At 45.8% G+C, this 27,391-nt stretch overlaps 1 protein-coding gene across 2 annotated transcripts in view; it reads right to left on the reverse strand.

The window, feature by feature from the left end:
- LOC139566646 (catenin alpha-2) overlaps window positions 1–27,391 on the reverse strand; it is a 756,349-nt gene that overhangs the window by 495,787 nt on the left and 233,171 nt on the right. For both annotated transcript variants that reach the window (XM_071387896.1, XM_071387897.1), the window contains exon 7: window positions 23,261–23,464. In XM_071387896.1, coding sequence (XP_071243997.1) covers window positions 23,261–23,464 — 204 coding nt within the window. The remainder of the gene's footprint in view (window positions 1–23,260; window positions 23,465–27,391) is intronic.

Here is a 27,391-nt window from a genome sequence, read left to right on the forward strand (position 1 = left end):
TTTGTAACTTTGCCAGACAGTCAGAGGATGGATATCTAAGCGGAGTTTAGACTAAATTGGCATTGATTCTTCTCTCGTTCCGTGAGGACGTCGCCTTTGAATGAGTTTGTCTTACAAATGAAAAAGTGCAGACTTTTGTTTGCTTGTTTTTCTATTGTTCTTTAGTCCAAAGTTAACTTAATCGATGCAACAAACTTCATCCTGTTCTGACTATATTCTCGTAGGAGTAGTGCAAACTGCTCTCTGTCTAAATCACATATAAAAACGTCATTATAATACATTATGTATATATATATAGCATATTATTTATATTTTTCACTCCCTGATACTGTATATAGACTTGCAAAATTCCGGTAACTTTCCAGAAATCCTTACTGGAGGACTCCTGCTTATTCCCCTCTAATTCCAGAAACCCTGGGAATTTGGGGAAAGTTACCGGAATTTTGCAACCCTAAATATAAACATTGTCCACAGACTGATTCATGTTTAAAGGTCAGACTGACAGTAGAGTGTGTTGTAAAAGGACTGAGTATATATACATTATTTCTAAATATTTTCTAATTCTGTTCATTATACTGTCACCGTCGACAACCATTACTAAGAAACATGTTTCTGTCTCACCATAACCGGCCTGCTAAGTGTGTATGTTCTGTCACGTGTTGCCTTTGCTGTCCCCGACTAGGGCTCCATCCCAAATGGCACCATATTCCTTATATAGTGCACTACTTTTGACCAGAACCCTACTGCCATTTGGCACGCATCCTCTGGAGGGAAGCAGAAGCTGCTGTTTCCTTGCTTCCTTCCTCAATTAACAAAAATGGTTCATCAATAAAACAGCCAGAGAAATATACTGACTGCCAGAGCATCGCCGCTACAGACGCAAGTGGTCGCTTCTCTTTATGTGTACATTAGGCAGCTAATTTAGTGAATTAACAGATTTTTTTCTGGGGACTTTTTTTTATGCCCGACAGACAATTCCTATCAGTGTGAATCTTGGGCGGTTTTGACACAATATATGTCGATATGGTTGAGCATTTACTAACGCTTTGGTCTAATCAACCAACACAGATATGCCCTGGAGGTTGGATCGGTGGAGCTTGGTGCTGAGTCACAAGTGATACATACGATGTGGCTCAGCGTCTCACAACTTTCTCTCACTAACAGGGATGTAAACAAATGTGCGCACAACATTTGAGAGAAATCAGCTTTTTTTGTGCATGTGGGACATTTCTGGGATCTTTTATTTCAGCTCAGGAAACATCGGACCAACACTTTACATGTTGAGTTTACAGTATAGTTTTGTTCCAGACTCTGGATCATTATTTGTCCCGACTTTATTGGATTGTTTTGATTTACCTTGCTAGGTTCTCATTTCTCAGATTAAATACTTCACGGACACTATGAAAACTTAAACCAAGTTTATTCTTCCCAGAGGATCAATACAGCTGCATTAGACAATGACATTTCACACAAGCACTGTTCTTCCTCACTTCATCTGACCTGACCTCTGCCCCAAAGTGCTCACTCCTCCCCAACTCACGGCTGTCATGGTGACTGGTACCAGACTGTGTCTCTTCTCCTCCCAGAGGATCCCTGATGGCTAACAATAACCTATCCTGACATAATGTAAACGGTATACATTACCCTCTTTCCCTCACTGACATGAATAAGTATATTTCATATTCTCAGAACCCAACACCCTTTTCTTTTCTTTCCACTTCTGCCTCTTTCCTTCTTTTTTCTTTTTTTCTTTCTCTTTTTTTCTTTCGTTCTTACTTTCTTTCTTAACCACACTCTCCCCTAAGCCCCCCCCCCTCCTCAAGATTTAATTCTAACTTCCTCTCTCTCTCTCCATCATTCCCCTCTTCATCCCCATCCCTCCCTCTATAGCCCATTCCATCCATCCCTCTTTCCCTCCCTGCCTTCATCCCTCCCTCCCTCCGTCCCCTGGTGTCAGGACTGCAGTGTGACTGCCTGCCTGCCTGCCACAGTGGAGAGCAGCTCAGAGGAATGTAATTGATTTCAATCACGCCGCGCTCCAGACATTAATGAATGGATGCCAGCCACCAGCACAGCTCTCTCCTGATGCTCCATGTTCCAATCTCCCCGACCCAAATGACAGAGGGAGAACGAGAGAGAGAAATTAAATCATAACTGGATTAATGAGAGTTGTGTAGAGGCAACAGAAGGCAAAGAGAGACAGGTGTGTGTGTGTGTGTGTGTGTGTGTGTGTGTGTGTGTGTGTGTGTGTGTGTGTGTGTGTGTGTGTGTGTGTGTGTGTGTGTGTGTGTGTGTGTGTGTGTAGGTGTGTGTGTGTGTGTGTGTGTGTGTGGGAATAAATGCGTTGCCCTGGTCCCACTGCTATCACCCAGGAACTTAACTCGGCCGGACGCCATCTGTGGAAGAAATCCCATTGGCCCTTGCGTGTCCTTCCATCCCCACAAGCCATCCAGCCACTTCCCCCTTCCACCAAGTATTTAGCAAAAATATGTTATGTTCCTAAGTAAATCTGTTTTCGATATGTCCGGTTGGGAGCCATGCAAGGCGTCAATAATCTCCCAACCAGGTTACCGCCGTCAAATGTTCCCTGTTCTGTACGTATGAATGAAAACACAGCGTCAACAGCACAAACTAATGTTGATAGCTTAGCTATGAATTCCCCCTCCGTGTGTGTTATGCTAACTCCTCAGCTATGCATCAGGAGAACCATAAACACTTTATCAGAGTACCGCTGACGCCACTAACATATCCTTAAGCCATAGGGCCGGGATGGGTTCGGTTCAGCAGTGTGTAAATGTTGTTGCTATAAATGTGCAATGTTCTGCAATGCTCGCCGCTTCAAGTAATTGCTTTAATTAGCCCTTTGTCATTTGCCCGGCAGACAAAGAACACTCAAAACCCTGACTGTCCCGAAGACGGATCTCTCTCTCTCTCTCTCTCTCTCTCTCTCTCTCTCTCTCTCTCTCTCTCTCTCTCTCTCTCTCTCTCTCTCTCTCTCTCTCTCTCTCTCTCTCTCTCTCTCTCTCTCTCTCTCTCTCTCTCTCTCTCTCTCTCTCTCTCTCTCTTCCTAGCAATCTGGCTTTTCAGGTAGGAATATAATTGGGAATGGCACCAACAGCATGACGCAAGGGACTGTCAATGATACTATCTTAATGTGCAGAGACAGAGTGTCTGTGTATGAATTGGATGGTGTGAAAGCAACACCCCTGAAAATAACCACCCCAGGTTCTGCTATATTAGCCCTCTCTGACTGCTGTATGCCCATAGGGAGAGACAGTGAATTGCCTTTCCAATTAGGGACCCGGTGCAGTCTGTTACAAGACACATTTCCATTAGCCACGTGAATTACACATATGCAAAGCAGATGGTTGTTGCCTAACTACCTACTACAGTTACTGGTGAACTTTGAATAACCAAAAAGCCTTAAGAATAAATGGGGATCTTTCTTTGTCATTGAGAAGAAAAGGTACATGGACAGATAGAGCCCAATGGGTGCTGGAGCACCGACCACTTTTTCCCTCGTGAAATGTTATGTCTCTTTTCTCTCCTGTAACTTTAAATGCAACAAATTGCTTATCAAACAATATCATTTCATCATGAACTCATTCATCTTGAAAAAAGTCTCTCTCTCTGTCTGCGAGCGTGGCACTGTGTTGCCTCACTTGTCCTCGTCGCATGCACAAGCTTCCCGCCTGCGCAGGGCGGTGAGTTTGAAATTAATGCCACTACCTTACGTTGAAATCGCTCGCGTTTGTTGTCTCGCGGTCAGGGACAGGGAAGTGGGGCAACTGCAGTTTGACGGTTTGTCAGTAGCAAAACAAATTCTACTCAAGTAAAGACCAGTTAGCTTGTTTTGATTACATAGCCTGGCTAACAAGCGAATTCATCTAGCCTACATTAGCTACGCTCGTCTGACCCCCAGTAGCAGTTCTAGAAAATAAGTACTGGTTCTTTTAAACTCCCATTAATATGTGGTTCTGGTTTGCCTCGCTTTTTTGGTGAATGGTAAATTATATAAAACCATTGGGGGGGGGGAGCTTTTTCACATTGATCACCTGCCCCACCAAAGTGGTGCACGGCCCTGGAGAAAAGTCTAAGGAGTTCAAAGTAAATTGAGTATTTGAAAGAAAACAAATACTATTTAGACCCGGGTCTGGTCCCTAAGTCGCCCTGTTGCTCAATCTATTCTCTGATCCAATTGCTCGGCCTCTCTCCCGTTCTCAAAAATAAATGGGAAAATGTAACAGCTATTAAAAGCACCTCCAGGGAGACAGTGTACATACCCAAAATCTAATACACTTGCAGTTCAAAAGGTCTTTTTGAAATGTGTCGAGAATAATTATTCATACACACAGTACTAGGCCCTAATATCAAAGTGCAGAAAATGCTAAAAACCCATCTACAAATCTAAAACATCTAATTATCCTAACTAGGCCAAAGAAATGTGGAAAACACACTGAAGCCAAGGTCTGGGAGATGAAAGAGGTTGTTAGGGAAAGGGGTGAATGTGAGTTGGCAAATTCAAGTTATGCACACACAATGTCAAAATCAGTGTACACTGGTTCTCATCTTATTATGAGATTCACCCACTCTATTTCTCGATTTGCAGAGAGGCACAAGTCGTTTTAGTTTTGTTCAGACAAGAACCAGAGTCAGGTTAACACCATTTAAGAGGCAGGTCTTATTTCAAATAGTATTTTAAAACGCACTGTGCACCTGACAAAGACAAGGACACAAGGACCACAATCTTATAGCAGGCCAAAGGTCAAATTAGAAATAATAAACACGTGTGTCACTTCAACTCTGTGACATGAGCACAGGGGTGGGTTCATGTTTGTCGCTCCTTTGTATTAAGTGCGATTCGGACCGCTAAAAAGATCCCAGTCCTAACTCAAGCTCAACGTTTATTTGCCATTTTTAATACACACACATGAATTCTTAGTCTCATCTCATAAAGGGATATTCAGTGTGTGGCAACAGCAGATGGGCCAAGAAAATAGCCCGAGCCCTCTGCCCTGCTCCAGAGTGAACTTCTCTGGGTCTGTGGCCCTCCCAAGAACCCCGGCTCATTAATACCATGGCTTTCATGACAGGATGGAAGGGAGAAAAGAAAAAGAAAAGGACAATTCTGGACTGTATTTTACCATGTGTCTTTTCTGGAGAATGAAGGGGTAGGTGTTTTGCCTTAGGCGGTCCGCTTCGTTGGACTTATCTTATTTTGCCACGGACCATTCGGGAGAGTACCCATCGCTAATCGATAGAGATATTCTCCTTTGTCCTACAATACAACAAAAACTGTCGGGCTGCGCTTTGACACGCTTATTATTGTCAGTCTACTCGAAGCCATACATGTCCAACGTTTCAATATGTTGTAGTAACGAAAGACAAAAATATATAGTACGGCTAACTTTGCCGAGCATGTTGACCATCAGCGACAGTGTACAACAAGTAAGACATTTCCATTCCTGGGGTTACGTCAACATGAGCAACGTCAATATTGCTACATCCTGTGTACGTTACATCAAGCTGCTACAGTATCCTCTATTGGTCGGTCACATGGCCCATATCTTTATATGCCTCCCTTCTTAAACGGCTATTTATTGAAGCAATAAAATGCAACCAACTATCATTCCTATCTTCCTTTTCCCCCCCTGTGTTTATAGTCCTTGGCCATAAAGCTGATCGACTAATAGGCTCAGTAATTTAAAAGAAGGAGGCCGGGGGGGTATCAGATAAAGCGGAACAGACAGCTCCTTATAGCTTGAGGAAGAAGCTCTTCGAATAGAGGTATATTGTCTTGATAAGAACAATAGCGGTGGCTCTAAAGTGTGGCAGGTAGACTAGTGGTTAGGAGCATTCGGCCAGTTTTTTATTTTATTTTTTTATTTCACCTTTATTTAACCAGGTAGGCTAGTTGAGAACAAGTTCTCATTTGCAACTGCGACCTGGCCAAGATAAAGCATAGCAGTGTGAACAGACAACACAGAGTTACACATGGAGTAAACAATAAACAAGTCAATAACATGGTAGAAAAAAAAGAGAATCTATATACAATGTGTGTAAAAGGCATGAGGTAGGCAATAAATCGAATAATTACAATTTAGCAATTGATATGTCGCTGGTTTGAATCCCTGAGCTTGTCACGCCCTGATCATAGAGAGCCCTCGGGGTTCTCTATGGTGTAATAGGTCAGAGCGTGACTGGGGGGGGGTTTCTAGTTATTTTAGTTCTATGTTGGTGTGTGAGTATGGTTCCCAATTGGAGGCAGCTGAATTTCGTTGCCTCTAATTGGGGTCATACTTAGTGTGTCCCATTTCCCACCTGCGTTGTGGGATATTGTTTTGTTTAGTGCCTATGTGCGCTACGTATGGCACGTTCGTTAATTCTTTGTTGTTTTGAAGTTTCACTGTAATAAATATGTGGAACTTTACTCACGCTCCGCCTTGGTCCACTTATTTAAACGAGGGACGTGACAGAGCTGGACTTATCGTGGGCCTGTGCTGCACTTTTTATTTGACTATTTTATGTCGATGTCAAAAGTGGGGGTGAAACTTGATCTTATCTGTTGTGCTGGTTGGCACCTTTAGCTACAATGCTGTTGGTCTTCATGTTGCTCTGTTTCTTTGGGCCTCCCCTTCAGGTCTGTAGCGCTCAGGGCCGCCGCTCGGTTCTGGCTACATTGCTTCTGCAATCACACTTTCCTAGATTCCGTAAGCCTGCAGATTTTGGCCATTTTATTTTTTAGAGAGAGGCCCTGGCAGGCGGGGACAATTACCGTGCTTACTTCCCGTGAAATGGAGCTTCCCAGGGCCGGGGCAAGAAAACGGCCTCCGGGCTGGGGGGGACTCTACAAGCACCAGACCCTCATTGAACATTGTGGCCCAGGGAGGGTGTAATTCTCTTGGCTTTGCACTGTGAACCAGCAGCTCCATTCAGAGGCACGCCTCTAAGGACATACACTATTACACTGGCTGTAACAGGGGTACTAGGACCTTGCCACTGTGGCAGCAAAAGTGGCAGGCCGGTTGTACAATTAACACCCTAGAGTCGATTGACGTACCCATTTGTCAATCTAAGTTACATGACCAAAAAATCCACAGGGGTGAAATATTTCTATGGGCTTTAGCAGTAAAGGCCAAAATCAATATTTAACCCAAATAACATGTGCTTTTTATACCTAAAGGGGTCCTAAAATTCAAAATATAACAGCTAAATGACTCCCAGGCGTTGTTGTCACACCAGCCTTCGCTTTGGCTCCCCCTCCTGGCCAGCTCAGGTGTTCGGCGTCGCCCTTCACTCATCAACCCCGGACTTGTCTCGTCATCATTACACACACCTGGTTCCAATCCCACTCTATCACTGTATATATATATATACTCCCTCTGCCATTTGTCTTTATTGGTCATTGTAAATGTTGCTTGTTTTCCTGAGAGGAATCGCGCCGTCTATTTCCTGAGTACTTTATATTTTCCACTTTGGGTTCGCCCTGTGCCTTTTTGTTTATGAAGAGATATTCTGAGCACCACAGCGTTTGGGTTTCGTCCCGCTTTGATCCATGGTGCTTAAATGAATTCAGTAGTTCTAAACCTGCGACTGGCTCCTACTCTCCACCAGTGACAGTTGTGCTCTGAACAACTAGTTATTTTTATGGAACCAAATAAAAACCCGTCCCTAAACAAGACTGCCTCTTAAAACAGACATTAAATACACAAACACATGCACATTATACAATGGGTTTCTTTGTCGTGTGAAATTCCATATACATTTCTGAAAAGTAATAAGAAATATTTTTTGTAAGATCATGTCATTTATGGCTCTATCTGAAATGACCTTCATAAGCAAAGTACATCTCATTCCATGCCTATGGCAGCCAGAAATCCATACAAAACCCCCAGACGTCTCTTATTCACACACTAGATCAATACTCAAAAAAATACACCATCCTCGCCCTATTAAAACATAAAGGTTGATCATTGACTACACGTGTTTATATGTCAACTGAAGCTATTTCAGGTATCCTCACTCGGCGAAGTGGGGATAGGGTAACCCATAAAAAGCTCACATATGGTTATAAAGAGAATAACAACCTATCGAAGACATTGAAAGATGTTGAGTTACTGCCTAGCCTATGGCATGGTGGACGGGCAGTAAAACAAGCCTTATTTCCCGTAAGATAAATGACTGGCAGATACTAGATTCAGGCAGGCAAGCAGGACAGGCCCCAGTTAGCTAAGCGCTAATCCTGTGAGAAAATCTCCACTGTGCTGCACAGTGGATACACTGACGGCGACCGCTAAGCTCATGAAAGATGCAGGAGGGCCTGTGAGACACAGAAAGAGACAGGCCCACTCCATCGGAAGAACTGTCGATACATTTCAACGAGCAGCTTGTGGAGGCTACGGCGGCTATTGAGTTATGGTAAATATACTTCATAAAGGAGGACGGGGGAGGGACAAGAGCAAAGGGGAAATGATCAATCCTGAGAGAGCGGGAGAATTCCGCCTGATATCCATTGACGTGGAGGTCGTCTTTGTGTGCCCTTCGATCTAAAGACTCAAGGGAAACTTGGGCGGGTGGTGTGTGTGTGCATGCCAAGTGTGTGTACGTAGCCTTGAAGACAATAAAAGATCTCCAACCTAACAGCCTTGTTCAACATGTGAGTTACTTGGAAACAAGTCTTAAGTCGCACACCGATTCACCAAAGGCCAATGCCCCCATCGAGGGCAAAGCAGAGACAGAGACAGGAACAAACCTTGTCCTACTGATGACACAGCAGAGGCTGGATGGGAATGGAGAGTGCAGTGCAGTGCAGTGAAGTACAGTGCAGTACAGTGCAGTACAGGGTCAGCGATATGTCAAGTGCTGATGATGGTGATGCTAAGGCATAAAAACAGAGAAAGGCTTCTAGGAACTAGGAGAGATAGGAACTCTACTAGGAGCTCTACATGTGCCTCACCGCAGATCAAACTATTATCACTGGTTGGGTATTATATGATACTCAGAGTGAGGAGAGGGGAAGTTTTTCCTAGCCACCGTGCTTCTACATCGGCATTGCTTGCTGTTCGGGGTTCTAGGCTGGGTTTCTATTTGATTTGAGAAGTGGACGTTTAAATGGGTAAATCCATGTTTGATATGCAATATGGCATTTTATGGACCTTATATATTAAGTGACGTGAGGGGTATTTGCTTATAGCACCTTTTGGTTTAAATGTATTCCTCTCTCTCTACTCTCACTCTCTCCCTCTATCACTCATCTCCTTCTTTCCTTCCCCCCCGCCCCCTTACTTTCTGATTGAACAGTTCCGCTCGGCTTCCCTTTGTACCACAGAGTACATTTCACTCTCCCCCTCCCGTCCCCTCGGCAGCCCCCACCCCCGGTTTTCTGCAAATAATGGCCTCCATGCTTGAGCGCCCATTGCATTTGGCCACTGCATCCATAACGCTAACATATGTAGAAGCCCTAATGCAGTTACAGGCCCAGGTCCCCGGATCCATGTCTGCTCGCTTAATGCAATTACTCTTGATTCCATAGTTTGATCCACCTATCAATGTCAATCGTGTTAGCGGCCGCTCAAGGCTGCCAGCTCTTATGGGCCTGGGGAAGGGGGGAGTGAGTCCGAAGTGGGAGATGGAGGAGGAAAAGGGTGATCTCTAATGCAATAGGCAACCAGGATCTGAGAGCCTTTGATTACATTAATACGTCTGAAGTTAATTTGATCTCCATCAGAGATGGCTACGCGGTGTGGAGCAGAGGGGGTGGGACAGCGAGGAGCTGCTGGTTGTTTGTGGTGGTGTAGTCTGGCTGTCTGTCTGGCGCGCTTTGGGTGTTCTCCATTTCTAGGCGAACAAGTCTAATTGGGGCAGAGTGTGTGTGTGCGGGACGGCAGGCGGTCTGCGTTCTCCCAGCATTATTAAAGCAGGAAGTAGCTGTCGTGCACCAGCGCACAGACAGTGTGCTACACAATACAGACACCCAAGTGTTTTAGATACTCCCAGAGCAAGGAACTGCATCCTGAGGCGTTTGTGTTTTAGTACACAAATTGGAACAAAAACATTCAGGTACCTAATACTGAGCCAGAACTCCAAAAGCCACTATAGCGAGTCGACAGATAGTCCCTTTACATACAAGCGATTACAGATAAATACAAACCAAAAACAGACGTTCTTACAACTTCCAAAGAACCAAATGTGCTTGCTGGGTCGCTACTAACAATCTGTAGATTATGCTTTCTAGTAGACTGCTCAATATGATGTGATATGATTTTAATGGCACTGGGGAAAAAGGAATTGAGCTAAGGACAGCCCGATGGCGGCATGGGATACCCTCTACCCTGTTAACCTCTTGATTGCGATGGGAACCGGGCCATTTATTTGCTTTCTAATTTGGCAAAGGCTGAGAGAACACTGAGGAAGTCCCCCTCCTCTACCCCCCCCCATCCCCAGATCCTTCAGGTAACCCCAGCGTAACATATTCCCGCTCTTACAGATTTACAGATGTTGTGGAAGTGGGGAGGTAGAGCGGGGGTTAGAACCCTGGTCCCTTGGATCATCACAAACCACCACCTCCTCCAAATAAGCTCAGGTTTTTCCCCTAACTCTGTAACACAGAGCACAACGGAACTGGGAGATTCCCAGCAGCCCATTCCCAAACGCCAGGATATCGATATTATGTGAAATGTGAAATGAAACATTTGTAAGGGTTACAGTGAGAGAAATTAATAAATAAACATTGTGTAGAATATATAAAAAATAGAAACAGAAAATGTCATTTGAATAGTCTAAGAGAGAGAATGAGAGAGGGATAGAGACAGAGACAGGGATAGAGGGGAGACAAAAGGAGACAAAAGGGATACTGAGAGAGGCCGAAAGAGAAAGAGAGACGGGGTGAGTCAAAGTCACTTTTGAAAGAAAACTATAGACAGGACATTGGAATTGGTAACCCACTACATAAAATAAAAGAGGGAAAGAGAGAGAGAGAAACCCAGAGAGAGAGAGAGAGAAAAGAGAGAGAGAGAGATTGAATAGAGATAGTATGAGAGTGAGAACACACACAAACACATGGGAGTGAAAAGGGATAACACCCCAACTCTGGGAGAATGAGAAATCTGAAGCCCATTTTTTGACTCATCACCTCACCGTAATACACCAGAGCGCTAGCAGACAACACCGAGTCACACTGTGATTTATTATCATTCTCTGGGCCTATTTTATTTCCCTGATTACCATGGGCGGCTAACACGGACAGCAAATTAATGAAAATGCTGGGGAATTATAAACTCCACTTCGCCCCGGCGCCACGCTTGAATTATCTGGGAAGAGGACTGAATTAGGGAGCTGCCGATAACCTCTGCGAAGAATGATTTCTCGCTCTTTTGAGGAACTATCAAAGAGGGCCTCAAAATGGCAGCCTTGGGTAGGAGGGAAGATTATTCTTTTCTGAGGAAAGAGAACAAGAAGAAGAAATATAGGTCCATCCCCAAGGTCCATCCAAGGACTTTTCCTGAACTCTTTTATTAGAACACGTTTGCTCTCAGAGATGACGGTTGCCGGGGCAGATGCCAGAGTTGTGAAAAAACAGGAACACCTTGAGGAACACCTTGAGAGTTGTTTGTGAGTCTCAGAGCTTTATTCTGTGGTCTGTTTGGGTGTCTGTGCTCTCCATGGGCAGGTGGTCCTGCTGTCCTGGATGGAGGACAGTGATCACTGTGGGTTAGTTCCCCCAGCTGTCTCCCTCTCTTCTTGGGGAGGAGACGGGCGGTGAAGGACTACCTCTGGAGCGGTGGAGCCCCGGAGGGCCGAGAGTGAAACCACACAGTCCCTTTTCTTGAATTAACAACTCTTAGGTCAGCCAGTTCACCGTCTCGTCTCAACCCTCCAAGATGGTGCCTTTGAGTCGGGGGGGGAGTCGTGGGGCTACTAGGGGGCCGATGGATTGCTGTGGCAGTTAAGTCTTTGCGATGACAGTTTTTTTTTGTTCGGCGCAAAACGGGAGAGTGCAGCTTGTGGCGGCGCATTAGGGTGTTGACAGATGGAAGGGGAGGGGCCACGGGACGCCGTGGGGAGCGCTGTGATTTATCACCCAGCGTGGGACGTTCAACGAGCCGCATGTTGCTGAGTGTGACAGAAGGGAAGGTCCTGACGGGAGGACGAATGGAGGGAGGGAGCGAGTGAGGAAGATGAGGAGGAGAGGAAGAGAGAGAGGGGGAACAGGACACTAAGCTTGAGAGAGCATTTAATTACCTAGCCTAGGCGACCTCCAAGTGCTAAAATGTGGTATTATTATCATCACGCCAGCGCATTTACACTGGTAGTCACGACGACTGCTTTGCTGTAAGCAAAGACATGGAGGGAATAAACTGACTATTTACCTCTGTGACACTTTGGGCCATTTGTTTGCTTCAATTACACCTCACGAACAGCCGCGGCAGTCGTTGTTGTCGTTCTTCTTCGTCGCTCCACCTCTTCAAACCAGACGTTTATTACTTTTGTCTATCTGGATTTGCATGGGCTTCTAAGCGTCAGACTTCCGAGGGCCATGCCTTTTCCTCACCTTCGAATCAGTGTCAAGAGGTAGGTAAGGGCAGACACTCCATTCTTCCTTCTTCATCTCTCTAGTAGTTCTTTTTAACTTTGGCGCGGTGAAGAGAGGAGAGTGCAGCTCGATAATTCATCTGGTTTCACTTCCAATTCGATGAGAGAAGATGCTTGGGAGCTGGGGGGAGGCAGTGTGACAGGTAGGTCCTTTGGGGAACAGATCGTTACACAGTGGGAATTACCCAACAAACAGCAGTCTGATACTCTGGCCCCGAGGCCCTGTGTAGTCCTTATGGATTAACTTCTACAAAAACGTAATGCAGAGTCTTCTACCACTCTACTGAGAGTCCCGAGGTAGAATTTAAAGTGCCCCAAACATAAAATATTGCTCAAAGGCTAAATGACATATCTTTAGACCAGGCACCGTAGGGATGTGTTCCACACTGAAGCATATGACATAAAGTGACACTGTCATCATACTAAGCCCTTAAGATTAAGCCTGAAGTCAATGGCTATTAAACGTTGGATACTGTTTATTAACCTTTTCACGCGTGAGTTCCAAATACACTGCTCAAAAAAATAAAGGGAACACTTAAACAACACAATGTAACTCCAAGTCAATCACACTTCTGTGAAATCAAACTGTCCACTTAGGAAGCAACACTGATTGACAATAAATTTCACATGCTGTTGTGCTAATGGAATAGACAACGGGTGGAAATTATAGGCAATTAGCAAGACACCCCCAATAAAGGAGTGGTTCTGCAGGTGGTGACCACAGACCACTTCTCAGTTCCTATGCTTCCTGGCTGATGTTTTGGTCAGTGAATGCGTGCTTCCTGGCGGTGCTTTCACCGCCAGGTGGTAGCATGAGACGGAGTCTACAACCCACACAAGTGGCTCAGGTAGTGCAGCTCATCCAGGATGGCACATCAATGCGAGCTGTGGCAAGAAGGTTTGCTGTGTCTGTCAGCGTAGTGTCCAGAGCATGGAGGCGCTACCAGGAGACAGGCCAGTACATCAGGAGACGTGGAGGAGGCCGTAGGAGGGCAACAACCCAGCAGCAGGACCGCTACCTCCGCCTTTGTGCAAGGAGGAGCACTGCCAGAGCCCTGCAAAATGACCTCCAGCAGGCCTACTGCAAACAGACCCAACTCATCTTGTAAACTCTTATCTTTGGTTGACGCTAAAAAACGAAGGACGCACACAAACTACCCATCTCGGATTACTTTAGATTTTCCGAAAGTGTTTTACTCAATTATTTTGATCACTGGTGAGGTAATTGCTATTAGCTAATTTCTATGATGGTTTCTGTCAGCCGAGAGTTAGCTAAATATGACCGCTTGTGTTCGGGCACTCTTTCCTCAGTTAGCGCCATGACTAATGTAGCCTAAATTGTCCAGTTTGAATAAGAATCGTGTTACGCTGTAGCTACTTCTGTGAATGTCTGAACATTGCATCCAAAAAATAAACTGCTCACATTGAGAACATAACTTTGTAAGGAACTTTGTAACATTTTGTTTCTGTGAAGAAACAGTGTGGCCGGCTCAAACGCTGACTGTTGCGTCAATCGTAACTGGACGGTACTAAATAAGTGTTCTAATCATACCAGTTTGAGCGTACGCTGTTCGGACCGATATACAACGATCACGCCCGTGTGTTCGTACGTGTCAAAGCGTTAAGGTCAGATGTGCTGTCATGACCTGAGGATGAACTGTACGCATTCACTTGTCAAATGCAGATGAGGAGAACACCACATCCTCAGAACTCACAATAGATATAAATACAAATATATACTGTATGTAGATGATGTACATGTTTCATCTCCGTGATAGCGTTCTCCTAGCGTTCTCCTGGCATCCGCCAAAACCCAGATTCGTCCGCCGGGACTTTCAGATGGTGAAGCGTGATTCATTACTCCAGAGAATGCGTTTCCACTGCTCCAGAATCCAATGGTGGCGAGCTTTACACCACCAAAAGCCAACGCATTGGCATTGCGCATGGTGATATTAGGCTTGTCTGCAGCTGCTCGGCCACGGAAACCCACTTCCTGAAGCTCCTGACGAATAGTTTATTGTGCTGACGTTGCTTCCAGAGGCAGTTTGGAACTCGGTAGTGGGTGTTGTAACCGAGGACACACGGTATTTACGTGCTACGCGCTTTAGCACTCGGTGGTCCCGTTCTGTGAGCTTGTGTGGCTTAGTACTTTGCGGCTGAGCAAGTGTCCACATACTTTTGGTCATGTAGTGTATAACCAAACGAGAAAGGATGCTCAAGGATGTCCATTTGGTGTCCATAAGGTTCATTGATTACAAGGATAGGTAGCTCTTCACTAAAGAAGGGCTTCACCATCCGGTGTAGGTTTATACCAACCTCTCAGGCTCTCAAACAGTCTTGAGAGGTTTAGAGAGGGACAAAAACAAATAAGCCTTGTGAAGAAGGGGGAAGAGACAAGCTGACGCACAACTGGCGTATGTCCGTTCAATATGCTTGCGTTCAAGGTACATCTGAATGCAATCTATATCTGTTTCAGTGTATGCAATTGGTGGGCAGCATCCGACCCTCCTGCTGGCTGCAGGCGGCTCTTCAGTGGCTCGTCCTCAAACATTGGTGTGTGTCTAACGTAAGCAAAGGGCTGCATCAAGGCAAACGTGGGCCTCGCATCACTCGGGCTACAGCTAATGCTAAGTGATAGTCCGACAGAAACGCCTTAATTATGAGAAATGCATGCTGCCTTGATTGTGTGCCCGTTAATAAGATTTTTCTATGTCTAGCTACCTGAAGCGGTGTGTCAAGCTATTGCTGATGCTCGCTCGCTTAGAGAGGCAGTTTAGCAACTATGGCAGAACCTGACAGGTTAATATGGGCTGTGGGAGCAATAATAACAAAGTGGGTGTGTGTGTGTGTGCGTGCGTGCGTGCGTGCATGTGTGAGTATGTGTGCTTGCGTGTGCTTGCTTGCTATCACATGTGTGTGTGTGTGTCGTGTGTGTCGTGTGTGTGTGTGTGTGTGTGTGTGTGTGTGTGTGTGTGTGTGTGTGTGTGTGTGTGTGTGTGTGTGTGTGTGTGTCCATGGCAGTGTTTTACAGTGTGTGTGTGTGTGTGTCCATGGCAGTGTTTTACAGTGTGTGTGTGCGTGTGCGTGTGCGTGTGTGACAGGAGCCTCATCAGAAGCCTGGTACTGTAGGAGGGGGTAGATGACAGCAGAGTGTGAGGAGGACATAGGAGCAGGAGGGAGCTGTGTCTAATGAGCCAGCTAGAAACGACGACCACTGGCTGGCTGGCGCAGAGGAAGAAGAAGAGAAGAGAGAGAATACGAGAGGGACAGAGGGGAGAGAAAGAGGAGACAAAGACAGACAGAAATTGAGAGAGACCGAGAGAGAAACCGAGAGAGAGAGAGAGAGAGAGAGAAAGAGAGAGAGAGAGAGAGAGAGAGAGAAGAGAGAGAGAGAGAGAGAGAGAGAGAGAGAGAGCGAGAGAAAGAGAGAGAGAGAGAGAGAGAGAGAGAGAGAGAGAGAGAGAGAGAGAGAGAGAGAGAGAGAGAGAGAGAGAGAGAGAGCGAGAGAAAGAGAGAGAGAGAGAGAGAGAGAAAGAAAGAGAGAGAGAGCGAGAGAAAGAGAGAGAGAGAGAGAGAGAGAGAAAGAGAGAGAGAGAGAGAGAGAGAGAGAGAGAGAAAGAGAGAGAGAGAGAGCGAGAGAGAGAGAGAAAGAAAGAGAGAGAAAGAAAGAGAGAGAGCGAGAGAAAGAGAGAGAGAGAGAGAGAGAGAAAGAAAGAGAGCGAGAGAAAGAGAGAGAGAGAGAGAGAGAGAAAGAAAGAGAGAGAGAGCGAGAGAGAGAGAGAGAGAGAGAGAGAGAGAGAGAGAGAGAGAGAGAGAGAGAGAGAGAGAGAGAGAGAGAGAGAGAGAGAGAGAGAGAGAGAGAGAGAGAGAGAGAGAGAGAGAGAGAGAGAGAGAGAGAGAGAGAGAGAGAGAGAGAGAGAGAGAGAGAGAGAGAGAGAGAGAGAGAGAGAGAGAGAGAGAGAGAGAGAGAGAGAGAGAGAGAGAGAGAGAGAGAGAGAGAGAGAGAGAGAGAGAGAGAGAGAGAGAGAGAGAGAGAGAGAGAGAGAGAGAGAGAGAGAGAGAGAGAGAGAGAGAGAGAGAGAGAGAGAGAGAGAGAGAGAGAGAGAGAGAGAGAGAGAGAGAGAGAGAGAGAGAGAGAGAGAGAGAGTCCACGTCGCAGGTAATTTGAACATCTCATCTCACACCACTGTCTCATCTGGTGCAAAACTAAAGCCCGGGAAACTTCCCAGCGACCCCCGCAACCCCCTGCCGCCCCATCGACTTGTCAAGCTGCGTTTCCCTTTCCCAAACTCCTGTAATTGAGCCGCCGGGCGCTTAAACCGTGCGCTCGGCGCGAGTCGGCCCATTTCCTGAATCGCAGCGAGGTGGGAGCAGGCCAGGCACCTCTCGGGGAGTGCTTGCCTGCAGCCACACTGAACGACTTCAAGAGAACGAGACTAACAACACTGAAAGACGTCACCAGCACGTCCACTGCCGTAGGATCCTCATTGTTTTTACGCAAGTCATCCTACCTGAGCTATCAACAAAGCCAGAGCTACAGCTTGATGAATGACGCAAAGTCTCGGGGGAGGTGATTAAAAACAAGTCTGAAAGCCTGCTGGATGTGCCATATCCTAGCATCAGATCATTAGTGACTTTGTTTCGTTCGGATGTCGAAGGTACATCGAGAAAAAGTCCAGACCTTAGTTTGAATTTGTTTTTGTCTGTGCCGAAAAAGTCCAGACGGTGTACCGAATAGTGTTTTTACCCAATCATTCTCGAAGGCGCTCCCTTGAGGGAGGTTGTGTTGGGCTCTTGCTGTGAGGGACATCAAACAGGCAAGGCAGAAGAGATATACAGTGTTGGCCCATGAGATACAGCAGAGTCGATATACTGAAGGCCCCATATGTGGGGGTGAAGGTTGGTGTGAATGGGTTCCTGTGACATTATCCATTTATCAGACGGGGCAAGATCAGACAGTTGTTAGCTCTACGCAGGCAACAATCTGTACCACCCTGTATTGGGTCCATTAAAGCAAAACTGCAGGTACAAACTACAGGAGCAAAAACAACAGGAAACAGGTAAGATGTAGACACTCCGATTGGAGAGTGCACTGAGATGCAAGTCGCCGAGAAAATACACACACAGACACTTTGATGGCCATTGTCTGGGACGTCAGATGCATCAGATCCTTCCATCCCCTTTGATCAGCTCGGAGGCGCCTCCACACCCAATTAGGCTCAATGCCTTCCAGTCATGTATTACTCAGCTCCATTTACAAGCCATTACTCCTTATGTGTCCTTCACGCACGCACACGCGCGCACGCCACCGCACACGCGCGTCTCAGATGATGAGTCACAGTCAGGACAGGGAGGCAATCGATCAATCTCAGAGGGGTTTGTGTATGTGAGGGTGCATGCACATGGAGGTTGTTCTCTCATTGAGATGATATTGTACCGTAAACACGAGGGTAATTAGCAAACAGTCGAGCTCCACTGACCAGACCTTGGAGCGGATGAGACAGACAATCGAGGTCCTTTGATTCAGACAACAGACAACAACTGCTTCTGCTTGCTGATGCCTGCCATTATGGCCAGCGTTATTAGGACAGAGAGAACACTGCTGCTGGCTCAGAGATCCTGCTCTGCATTCTTTGCCTGGACAGATGGACTGAGGGCAAGCCAAAAACGGACATTTTTAACAAGATGGCCACCCAGTGAAAAGGGTTTACAGAGGAGCACTGTCATTGTCTCAGCTGCCTGCCTCCTCCCGAAGAACCTCCAGGTGCAATGGAGTCATGCACGTCGGCCAGCTGGGCTCGTGCCTGCTTAAAAAGTATTGATCAACTTCTCTCTTTTTAATGCCTCCTCTCCCTCCATCCTTTCTCGTGGGCCAGGCGGTGTTCTGCAGCTTTACCTGCCTCAAGGGTCTCTCTCTCTCTCTCTCTCTCGTTCTCGCTCTCACTCTCACTCTCTCCTACTCCACTCACTCCATCACTCTTAAAACACTGGTTGTTTGAAAGGGGAGAGAATATGCTCTGATGAGGCATCTGTAGCTTTACAATAGCAGACACCTGCACACACACTGATTTCCCCAGTGTTATCAGCGTGAGGAGAACACACAGGTCTTGATTAGGCTCTCTCCATGTCACCCCCCTGAGGTGTGTGTGTGTGTGTGTGTGTGTGTGTGTGTGTGTGTGTGTGTGTGTGTGTGTGTGTGTGTGTGTGTGTGTGTGTGTGTGTGTGTGTGTGTGTGTGTGTGTGTGTGTGTGTGTGTGTGTGTGTGTGTCTGCCTGTGTGTGTGCAAACGGGAAGGCATCTATCTCCCCTAAACGGCTGTCCGTTTGGTGTGTCACGTCCCGCTAACTGCATGATTAAAGCCCTCTTAAACTCTCCCTAAATCCTGTTTACTGTCTACTAGTCACACCCAGGGCCCCAATGGGGCCCCCGGCCCCATCCCTATACATCCACCCCCGTACCTCCCGGACATAAGCCCTAGCTCTCAACTTGCCCCTTGACCCAAGCCGGCAATGCATTACTCTTGCCGATCAATTGATAGATCGGTCCTGTCGGATCGGTCTGTAACCAATTCAGACGATACTGATGATTCAGCCAGGGAGCTCCGGGCCGCTGTCACCAATCACTGATCAGCAGCGCTGCCCGACAGGTATGGACATTCGCCTGTCACTTGGACCTAATTTATTGCTGACTACCGCCATTGATTAACCTTGCCTTGTGGACCGCCGCAGTCCGAAGCCACGTTTCTGAGAAGGGAGGAAAAGGAGGAGTCTGCAACGATTATTGGAGTGAATGGAGCAGGGAGAGTGGGAAATAATGATATTAACAGTGTTGTGTGTGTTCAGACTAGTACACTAAACTTTACTAAAGTTGGGGTGTTATAAAAAATCTGTAACATTTGGTCTTTGGACCAATAACCTATGGACATCTTTCAGTCATTGGATGACTACTCAGCAACATGCCAGGGACAGGTGCAGGTCCACAGACCATAGGTTGAGAAGCACCCTGATCTATATGGCTATATTGCTTCATCACTGCTTCTCTTAGTGTGTTAAGTGACTATTTCAGAGGCCACATACAGCTCCCTCTCCTCCAAGTGTGACCGTGTCCACACTGTCCATTTAGCAATCCGCACCACCCTCATCCAATCACAGGAAGAAGATGCCTGCCACAGAGACCGCCAAGTGTCCGAGTGACAGAGGTTCACCGGCGGCGTTTAAGACCTGTCAAATCCCTCTCGAGAGGTTGTGTTTGAAGAGGGGACCACCTCGCCACTTTATTGACCCGTGTTTGCTCTCACGCTTACTGCCGTTTACCCACAATCCCCTATCAATGGGCACTGCAATCAACCACCTGTCTGTCAGAGCCCACTAAAGAACAAATACAACTCTGGGGTGCATCTGAAATGGTAGCCTATAATCTATATACAGATGTAGGATCTTCAATTGACCACCCTGTAACAGGATAACTATCCTGAAATGCACGTTTAAAATGGCTTCTGAAGTTTGTAATTTCCATTTAGACATGTCATACTTGATTTTCCCTTGTCAAAATGCATCAACCACTACTAAATGTCCATTAATTATAATCCACATAATAATTCACATTTCCTGTCGCTGCTGGATTATTTTCCTGCTGTAGCAAAGTGGCTCAAATTAAGATCCTACATCTGTAGCGCACTAAGAGTTTTCCCAGGAAGTGTACTTTTTTCGAGATGCTTACTCAAACGAAGGCCTTTAAGAACATAATCCTGCGAATCTCCTTTGTGTGATGGCTTATGCTCTCCTTCCTTCCTTCCCTCGCTCCTCTCTTCTCTTGGTTCGCGTCGATGGGCCGCGGAACAGGTGTCATTTGTGGCCACTAAGCCATTGGCAAGTCCACTCTGTATCGATCCTTTACAGTATCAATTCTGCTTCTGGCAGTGGCCCTGCGTGATAATCGATGGATGCTCACCACACTAATCTAACGTGTGTTTTGCCTGGCCCTGTAAGGCCTTCAACATACTAGTCTGGAAGCTAACTGGGGGGATATTAGACAAAGCTTATTGCTTCACAACACAATGTGAACTGTCACAACACAATGTGAACTGTCACAACACAATGTGAACTGGTGGTAGTAGTGTTACATCTTACAGCCCAGCTCCTTTGTACCTTCATCTGTTTATGTTTTGTTTATATCATGATGTCTATTGTCTGTATTATTGTGTGTTTTGTCTGTATTATTGTGTGTTTTGTCTGTATTATTATGTGTTTTGTCTGGTATTATTTTGTGTTTTGTCTGTTATTATTGTGTGGTTTGTCTGGTATTATTGTGTGTTTTGTCTGTATTATTATGTGTTTTGTCTGGTATTATTGTGTGTTTTGTCTGTATTATTATGTGTTTTGTCTGTATTATTATGTGTTTTGTCTGGTATTATTGTGTGTTTTGTCTGGTATTATTGTGTGTTTTGTCTGGTATTATTGTGTGTTTTGTCTGGTATTATTGTGTGTTTTGTCTGGTATTATTATGTGTTTTGTCTGGTATTATTGTGTGTTTTGTCTGTTATTATTGTGTGTTTTGTCTATATTATCGTGTGTTTTGAGTTGCACCCCTTTTTGCCCTCAAAACAGCCTCAATTCGTCAGGGAATGGGCCCTGCAAGGTGTCGAAAGCGTTTGTACGTAGGAAAACCTGCAAAATCGGCAGTGTATCAAATACTTGTTCTCCCCACTGTATAACTGTGTCTGCGCTTCTACGTTTTGGCTCTCTGCGTCATTCACAGCATGACCTAGGTACAAATAGTACCTGTATTTCTTTCAAATAGTTTAAGCATTTGATTGTGCATGTCTGGAAACAAGAGCCTGAAGCCTTAATAGACTCCAGGAATGAGAACCTGCTGTTATCTAGCTTTCAATACCACAGCTATTACCATTACCAGACAACAGGACACACTGAACAGTCGGAGATGTGCTGTATTTAACGTTTCAACTTCCATTTATGGAACACTGACATGCCCTCTATCCCTCTCGATGCAAAAGCAGCTTTAGCTAAAATGTTGCTGTTTAACTTCATTAGTTTGATGAGTTTCGGTTGGGAAGACTACGGCTTGGGTGACTAAAAAGAGCTCCTGGCAATCCTACCACAGACGAGAGAGAAACAAAGAGCAAAATGTTCCCACATCTTCCTACTGTTTAGCCAAACGAGTGTAAAGCAACCTCAATCACGACTGGGCCGGAGCTTATGAGTGGGAGAGTGGGGGGAGTGTGGACAATGGACTGGACAATTCCTTCAGTTCCACGCTAAATTTGTGAAATGTATCAAATACTTCATCTTTTAGTTGTTCAGAAGCGTCTGAATTATTTCCACTTTATCGCAATCCCGCCCGAAAGACCTACAGGGAGCATGCCATACTTTGGCACCTGTGGAGCAGTTGTTGTGGTGGGTAAGTGCCTTACTCAAGGGCACAACGGCAGGCGATGGCATCTAGGATTTGATTTCAGCAACCCTCCGGTTGCCAGCTCACTTCCCGACAGATTTTTCCCATCAGACCCGGAATTAGAATTTGCAACCCTCCGATTGTTAGCTGGCCTCTCGAACCACTAGGCTACCTGCCGCCCATGAACTATCCTTCTAACTGTGACAGACAGAATGGAGGCAACTCAGAACACATATTTGTTGTCCCCCATGCCTGTGTTTCTACTGTGATATTGTGAGTGGCCATTGCTTTGGTAAACACACTAGTTGGGCCCAGGGGACGGTGGTAGTGCTAATGAGCTATTTAGGATCAACGAGGGATTCAAAAGCCTCTGAGCCCGAGCTCTCTGCTACTGCTAATGACTACAAAAGCTGACAGAGAGAGAGAGAGAGAAAGAGGAGAAAATTCAGAGGGACCCTCCTCAAGGACTAAGGCCCTTTAAGTAATAACTGACAACTAATTGCACCATGGCCACCACCACTGAAACTTCATTCATGATCCCCTTAATATATCCAAAATGGCCACCCAGTCACAAAACTAAGCCCTGTAGGCCAAACCAACACAAGGCCGAAATTACACGATAGAGCCCCCATTTCGGCTCTGGTTGCAGTGAAGTCTATGGATGCTGAGCACAGCAAAGCACCCACTAACCTGGTGCAGTGAGTGAAACACATGATGCGCCGTGGCTGCAGCCAGCCTTCCTTCAGTGCAGTAACTCACCTCCAAAGTCAAGGCCATTAGGGGGTTATCTAACGGCCCGACCAGGGGGTCGGTAACTGCTCTGCAGTTGGGGGTTATGGACTGAGGAGATTTATATGGGGGAATAATGCTGGGAGCCAACATGACGTTCTCGTCTCTCGTGTCACGCTGTGCACATCACATTACAGTCCACTATCACACTGTAGAATAGAGGAGGATGGATTTCAACAGTGTAAAACTAGAGAAGGGTGCAAGTTAGTGGTAAACGGGAGAGTGGGGAATTGTCTGGAGCTGAAAGAAGAATAGATGGGGCAATGTGTGGAGTGGAGCTGTGGTGTGTGTGTGTGTGTGTGTGTGTGTGCGTGTGTCCGTGTATGTGTGGTTGTAGGGACATTTTTAACAAGATTTAGAAGGGAGAGAAAATGAATGTTACAAACTGTAGCAGCTTGTGTATCTGAGGAAAGGTGTGTGTGTGTGTTTATACGAGGTAAACCCAAAATCCTCTTCGAGGGGTTCTCACGTTGTTCATGTACTCGCTCAGTAGGTCTTGCAGGGCCTGCCGGACGGCGTTGCACTCAGCCACGATGCGCTCGCGGCGGTCGTCACGGGTGCAGGACGAGTCGGCCATGAGGGCGGCGCCGCTGATGATGCTCTCCAGGCGCTCCTCCAGGGAGGGGCGGAAACGCGCCTCGCTGAACGTCAGCGGGTCCAGGATGATCTTGTTCTGTTCGGGAGGAAAGGAGAGAGGGAGGTCAGAAACAGGCCAACCAAAGGTCAACTTTTGAATGCTATTGCACTTTAGAACTTTGTACCCAAAGAGACTGTTTAGTATTCAGAGTAGAGCGTATCACTCCTTTATCTTGTTAACCAAAGGTTAAGTGTTGCGTACCCAATTTTATGCAAGCCCTGTTGGGCTAGATCGTTTACAAGAATGATGAACACATGGAAATGCACGTTAGCATTTCCACGCCAGAATCACCCATGAAAAGCTACAATCTACATTCAAGATGACTTTGCCACCAGTGCTAAATAAAATACATTTGAAAACAAAAGAAACAGATAAAGATCTGAGAAAGACATGAGAGAGAGACAGAGAGAGAGAGAAAGAGAGGGAGAGAGAGGTCAGTTCAAGTTATGTTTCTGCTGTCAACCATGAGTGACATAAAAAAAAATATCTTAGCTGTTTCTTTGGAAGAGGTTGTCGCTGAAATATATTATTGGTAACATAGGCTTATGTCTGAGGTACACAGAGTCATATACACCCTTCTGGTCTTCATAATGACTGTAATAATACATATAATAACAATATCCGACTGACCCATGTCTAAGGCCACCATCTCCCAACAAAATAGAGAGAGAGAGAGAGAGAGAGAGAGAGAGAGAGAGAGAGAGAGAGAGAGAGAGAGAGAGAGAGAGAGAGAGAGGGAGAGAGAGAGAGAGAGAAAGAGAGAACAGAAAAAGACAGAATATGGGACACATAGAAAGAGGGGGATAGAGAGGACGTGTACGACAGCAGGCAGCAGTAGCCCATTTCAATGTATTAACGACTCTCTGTCAGGGAGAGCGAGAGAAAAAAAATGAAAGAAAGAAAGATAGATAGATAGAAAGGGAGAAAGATCGGAAGAATGAGAGAAACAGAGAGTGCTACAACAGCAGGAGGTAGTTACAGGTAGGGAGTGTAACAAAGAGTGTAACAAAGCTAGCAAACACATTTGGCAGTGATAGCAGATGGCTCAGTGCAATCTGTCAGCACTGGGTGGTAAAGCCAGAGGCTGAGAGTGGAGGAAAGGTCACCTTCAAGCTTAGCTTCAGGGTCCTAGTACTAGACCCTTACACCCCCCCCCTCCCCCCTCCCTGCTTTATGGGGCCTTTAAGCACAGAGTGAGGAGACACAGGGGCCCCGGCTTTTATTATTGGAAGTAGCCGCAAAATATACTTTTTTATGATCTGTACAGCAGGTAAGAACAAAAATTACCATTTTGATGGAGAAGGTATTACGTTTTACGGCCGTACAATTTCAATATCCCATTCGGCAGCAGTTTGTGGTGCGGTGGAGTTTTTAAGAGGGAGAAGCCACGCCGGGTAGGCAGCGTTTATTAGTAAAGAGGTGCCGAAATTCCTTAGGGGTGTGTGTGTGTGTGTGTGTGTGTGTGTGTGTGTGTGTGTGTGTGTGTGTGTGTGTGTGTGTGTGTGTGTGTGTGTGTGTGTGTGTGTGTGTGTGTGTGTGTGTGTGTGTGTGTGTGTGTGTGTGTGTGTGTGTGTGTGTGTTTATATCGGTTGTACTGCGCATTATGGTTGAAAACAGTTCGAATCGGGCATAGTTGAAAACCAAAATACAGTGCCGTTCAATGACTACTGTCTTCAACTGTTTTGCGAGGGCCTAATTTGTTTTCGGTCGCAGCTATTTTCCAGAAAGCGAGTTAGCCACAATGTCTGGTCTAGCAACTGAAGACTAATCTAAAAGAACAGCAGGGTGCTATCCCATTGACGGGAGACACAGAGCACACACACATTTAACATTGACATTTTTGCCATTTAGCAGACTCTCTTATCCGGAGCGACTTCCACACGCACACAGACAGAGAGACATCGAGCTGATGGCTTTGTCTGAAACCCTGAAGTGGCAACCCGGCCCTATGAGCGAAACACCCATTCCAGGCCAGTGGTCTGTGTGTGCGAGAACGAGAGCAACAACACAGATGGTACTAGACATGGCGTGTCGAGAGTCAGAGTCATATCCATCTCCATCCTGCCCATAATGCTCCATAATTATCACTGTTTTCTCTGCCTTAATGTCATCTCATCTTGTATCTTATTACGAGTCTCCGGCTTCGCAGGCTTGGTAAGCACAATCCATTGGCTTCGGGAGGACATTACAATGACAGTGAGCCTTAAGAATGGGGCTAGATGGTGGCGTTTTCTATTGTTTTCTATTGTTTCTACAGCTCGTTTTCTTCAATGTGGGAGAGAGGGGGATGGAGGGAAGAATGGGAATGCCCAGCATCAGTAGAGCTAGATAAGGCCTGGATGAAACTGGCTGCAATCAGAGGCGTATTGTCTTTCTTACGTTTCAGTGTTGCACGACGTGGAACCGCTCTGCTACCCTTGTTCGGGGTGACACTGTTGTTATTTCGTTGTTAAAAAAAACAACATTTCCACGATTTATTCATGGGCGCAGAATATTTACAGAAGCGATTTAGGTTGAAGTCGGTCTCTCTCACCGCTCGCATCAGGGTTCAGCAGAGGCCGCCGCCGTAGCCTGCCGCCCATGAGCTAAGCTACATTACATCAGATGGTTCTGATTTGTAAATAAACCAAAAAAAATAAAAAATAAAATAGCCCCCAAAATGCAGTCAGCAGTAGCGCCTTGCCTTAGCATACATAACAAAACTAAAATGTCTGTTTTTGGGGCAGTAGTAGCCGAAGCAAGCGAATGGCAACAGTGATTTGCGTTCAGAGCCTGGCCAGTGAGCTACGTTCATGCTCCACTCGGGCCTCTAATCCTGGGGGCAGGGTGACGGGCTGTTTGTCAAACCATGCATAAGAAAGACAGGCAGGGAGAGAGAGTGAGAATATGGGACGAATTCAGCCACAGCGAGGGAGATGAGATGAATAAAGACAGAGAGAGAACGAGGGAAAGAGAGAGAGCGAAAGAAAGAAAGAAAGAAAGAAAGAAAGAAAGAAAGAAAGAAAGAAAGAAAGAAAGAGTGAAACGGATAAAGAGAAAGAGGGTCTGAGTCAGAGTAAAAGAGGGGAGAGCGAAAGGACTTGTGAGACAGCAGGACGGTAGTGCCTCTGTTCATATTACCGATGACACTCTCTCTCAGGTACCTCTAACACTACCCTGCCTCCTATACAAGCCCTGGCCTACATTCACATTCACTGGTTGGCGCCTCAGGAACCCAAACACTGAATCCCTGATTCCCCGAGGGACTCATTTTATCAGTTACATTTGACAGTTGAAGTCTGTATAGCAGTTTGTGTTCTTGTTTAAAAGGCAAAGAGGTCCTATATCTACTTCCACAGAGTCAGATGAACTTGTGGATGTCATTTTTACGTGTCTGTATCCAGTTTTAAAGGAAGTTAGAGGTAGTTTCACAAGCCAGTGCTAACTAGCGTTAGGGGAATGACTGGAAGTCTATAGGTACTATATGTTAGCGTGCTAGTAGATCCCATAGACTTCCAGTCATTGTGCTAATGCTAGGCCGGATTGGCTCGCGAAACTACTTCAACTACCATTGTCAAAATCCTGAAGTATCCATTTAAGACCATGTGGCAGAAATAAATACATACAATAGCTACCTTCCAATTAGGATATGTCCAATTGTTGTTTTCACTGGGGTGTTTCAACTTCAACAGACCAGGTTAAATACTAAAAAAAATTGTCTGAGTTACACTAGTCAGGCATGATTAATTTTATGTGCACTCAGATATTGCAGGATCAACTTGTATACTGTGACTGTGTCTATGTTCATTTTAAGTATTCCGGGAACTGAAGTACTCTTGATCATCATACAGTTGAAGTCGGAGGTTTACATACACTTAGGTTGGAGTCATTGAAACTAGTTTTTCAAACCACTCCACACATTTCTTGTTAACAAACTATAGTTTTGGCAAGTCGGTTAGGACATCTACTTCGTGCATGACACAA

This window comes from Salvelinus alpinus, chromosome 39 (genome assembly GCF_045679555.1).
Source record: "Salvelinus alpinus chromosome 39, SLU_Salpinus.1, whole genome shotgun sequence".
NCBI lineage: Eukaryota > Metazoa > Chordata > Actinopteri > Salmoniformes > Salmonidae > Salvelinus > Salvelinus alpinus.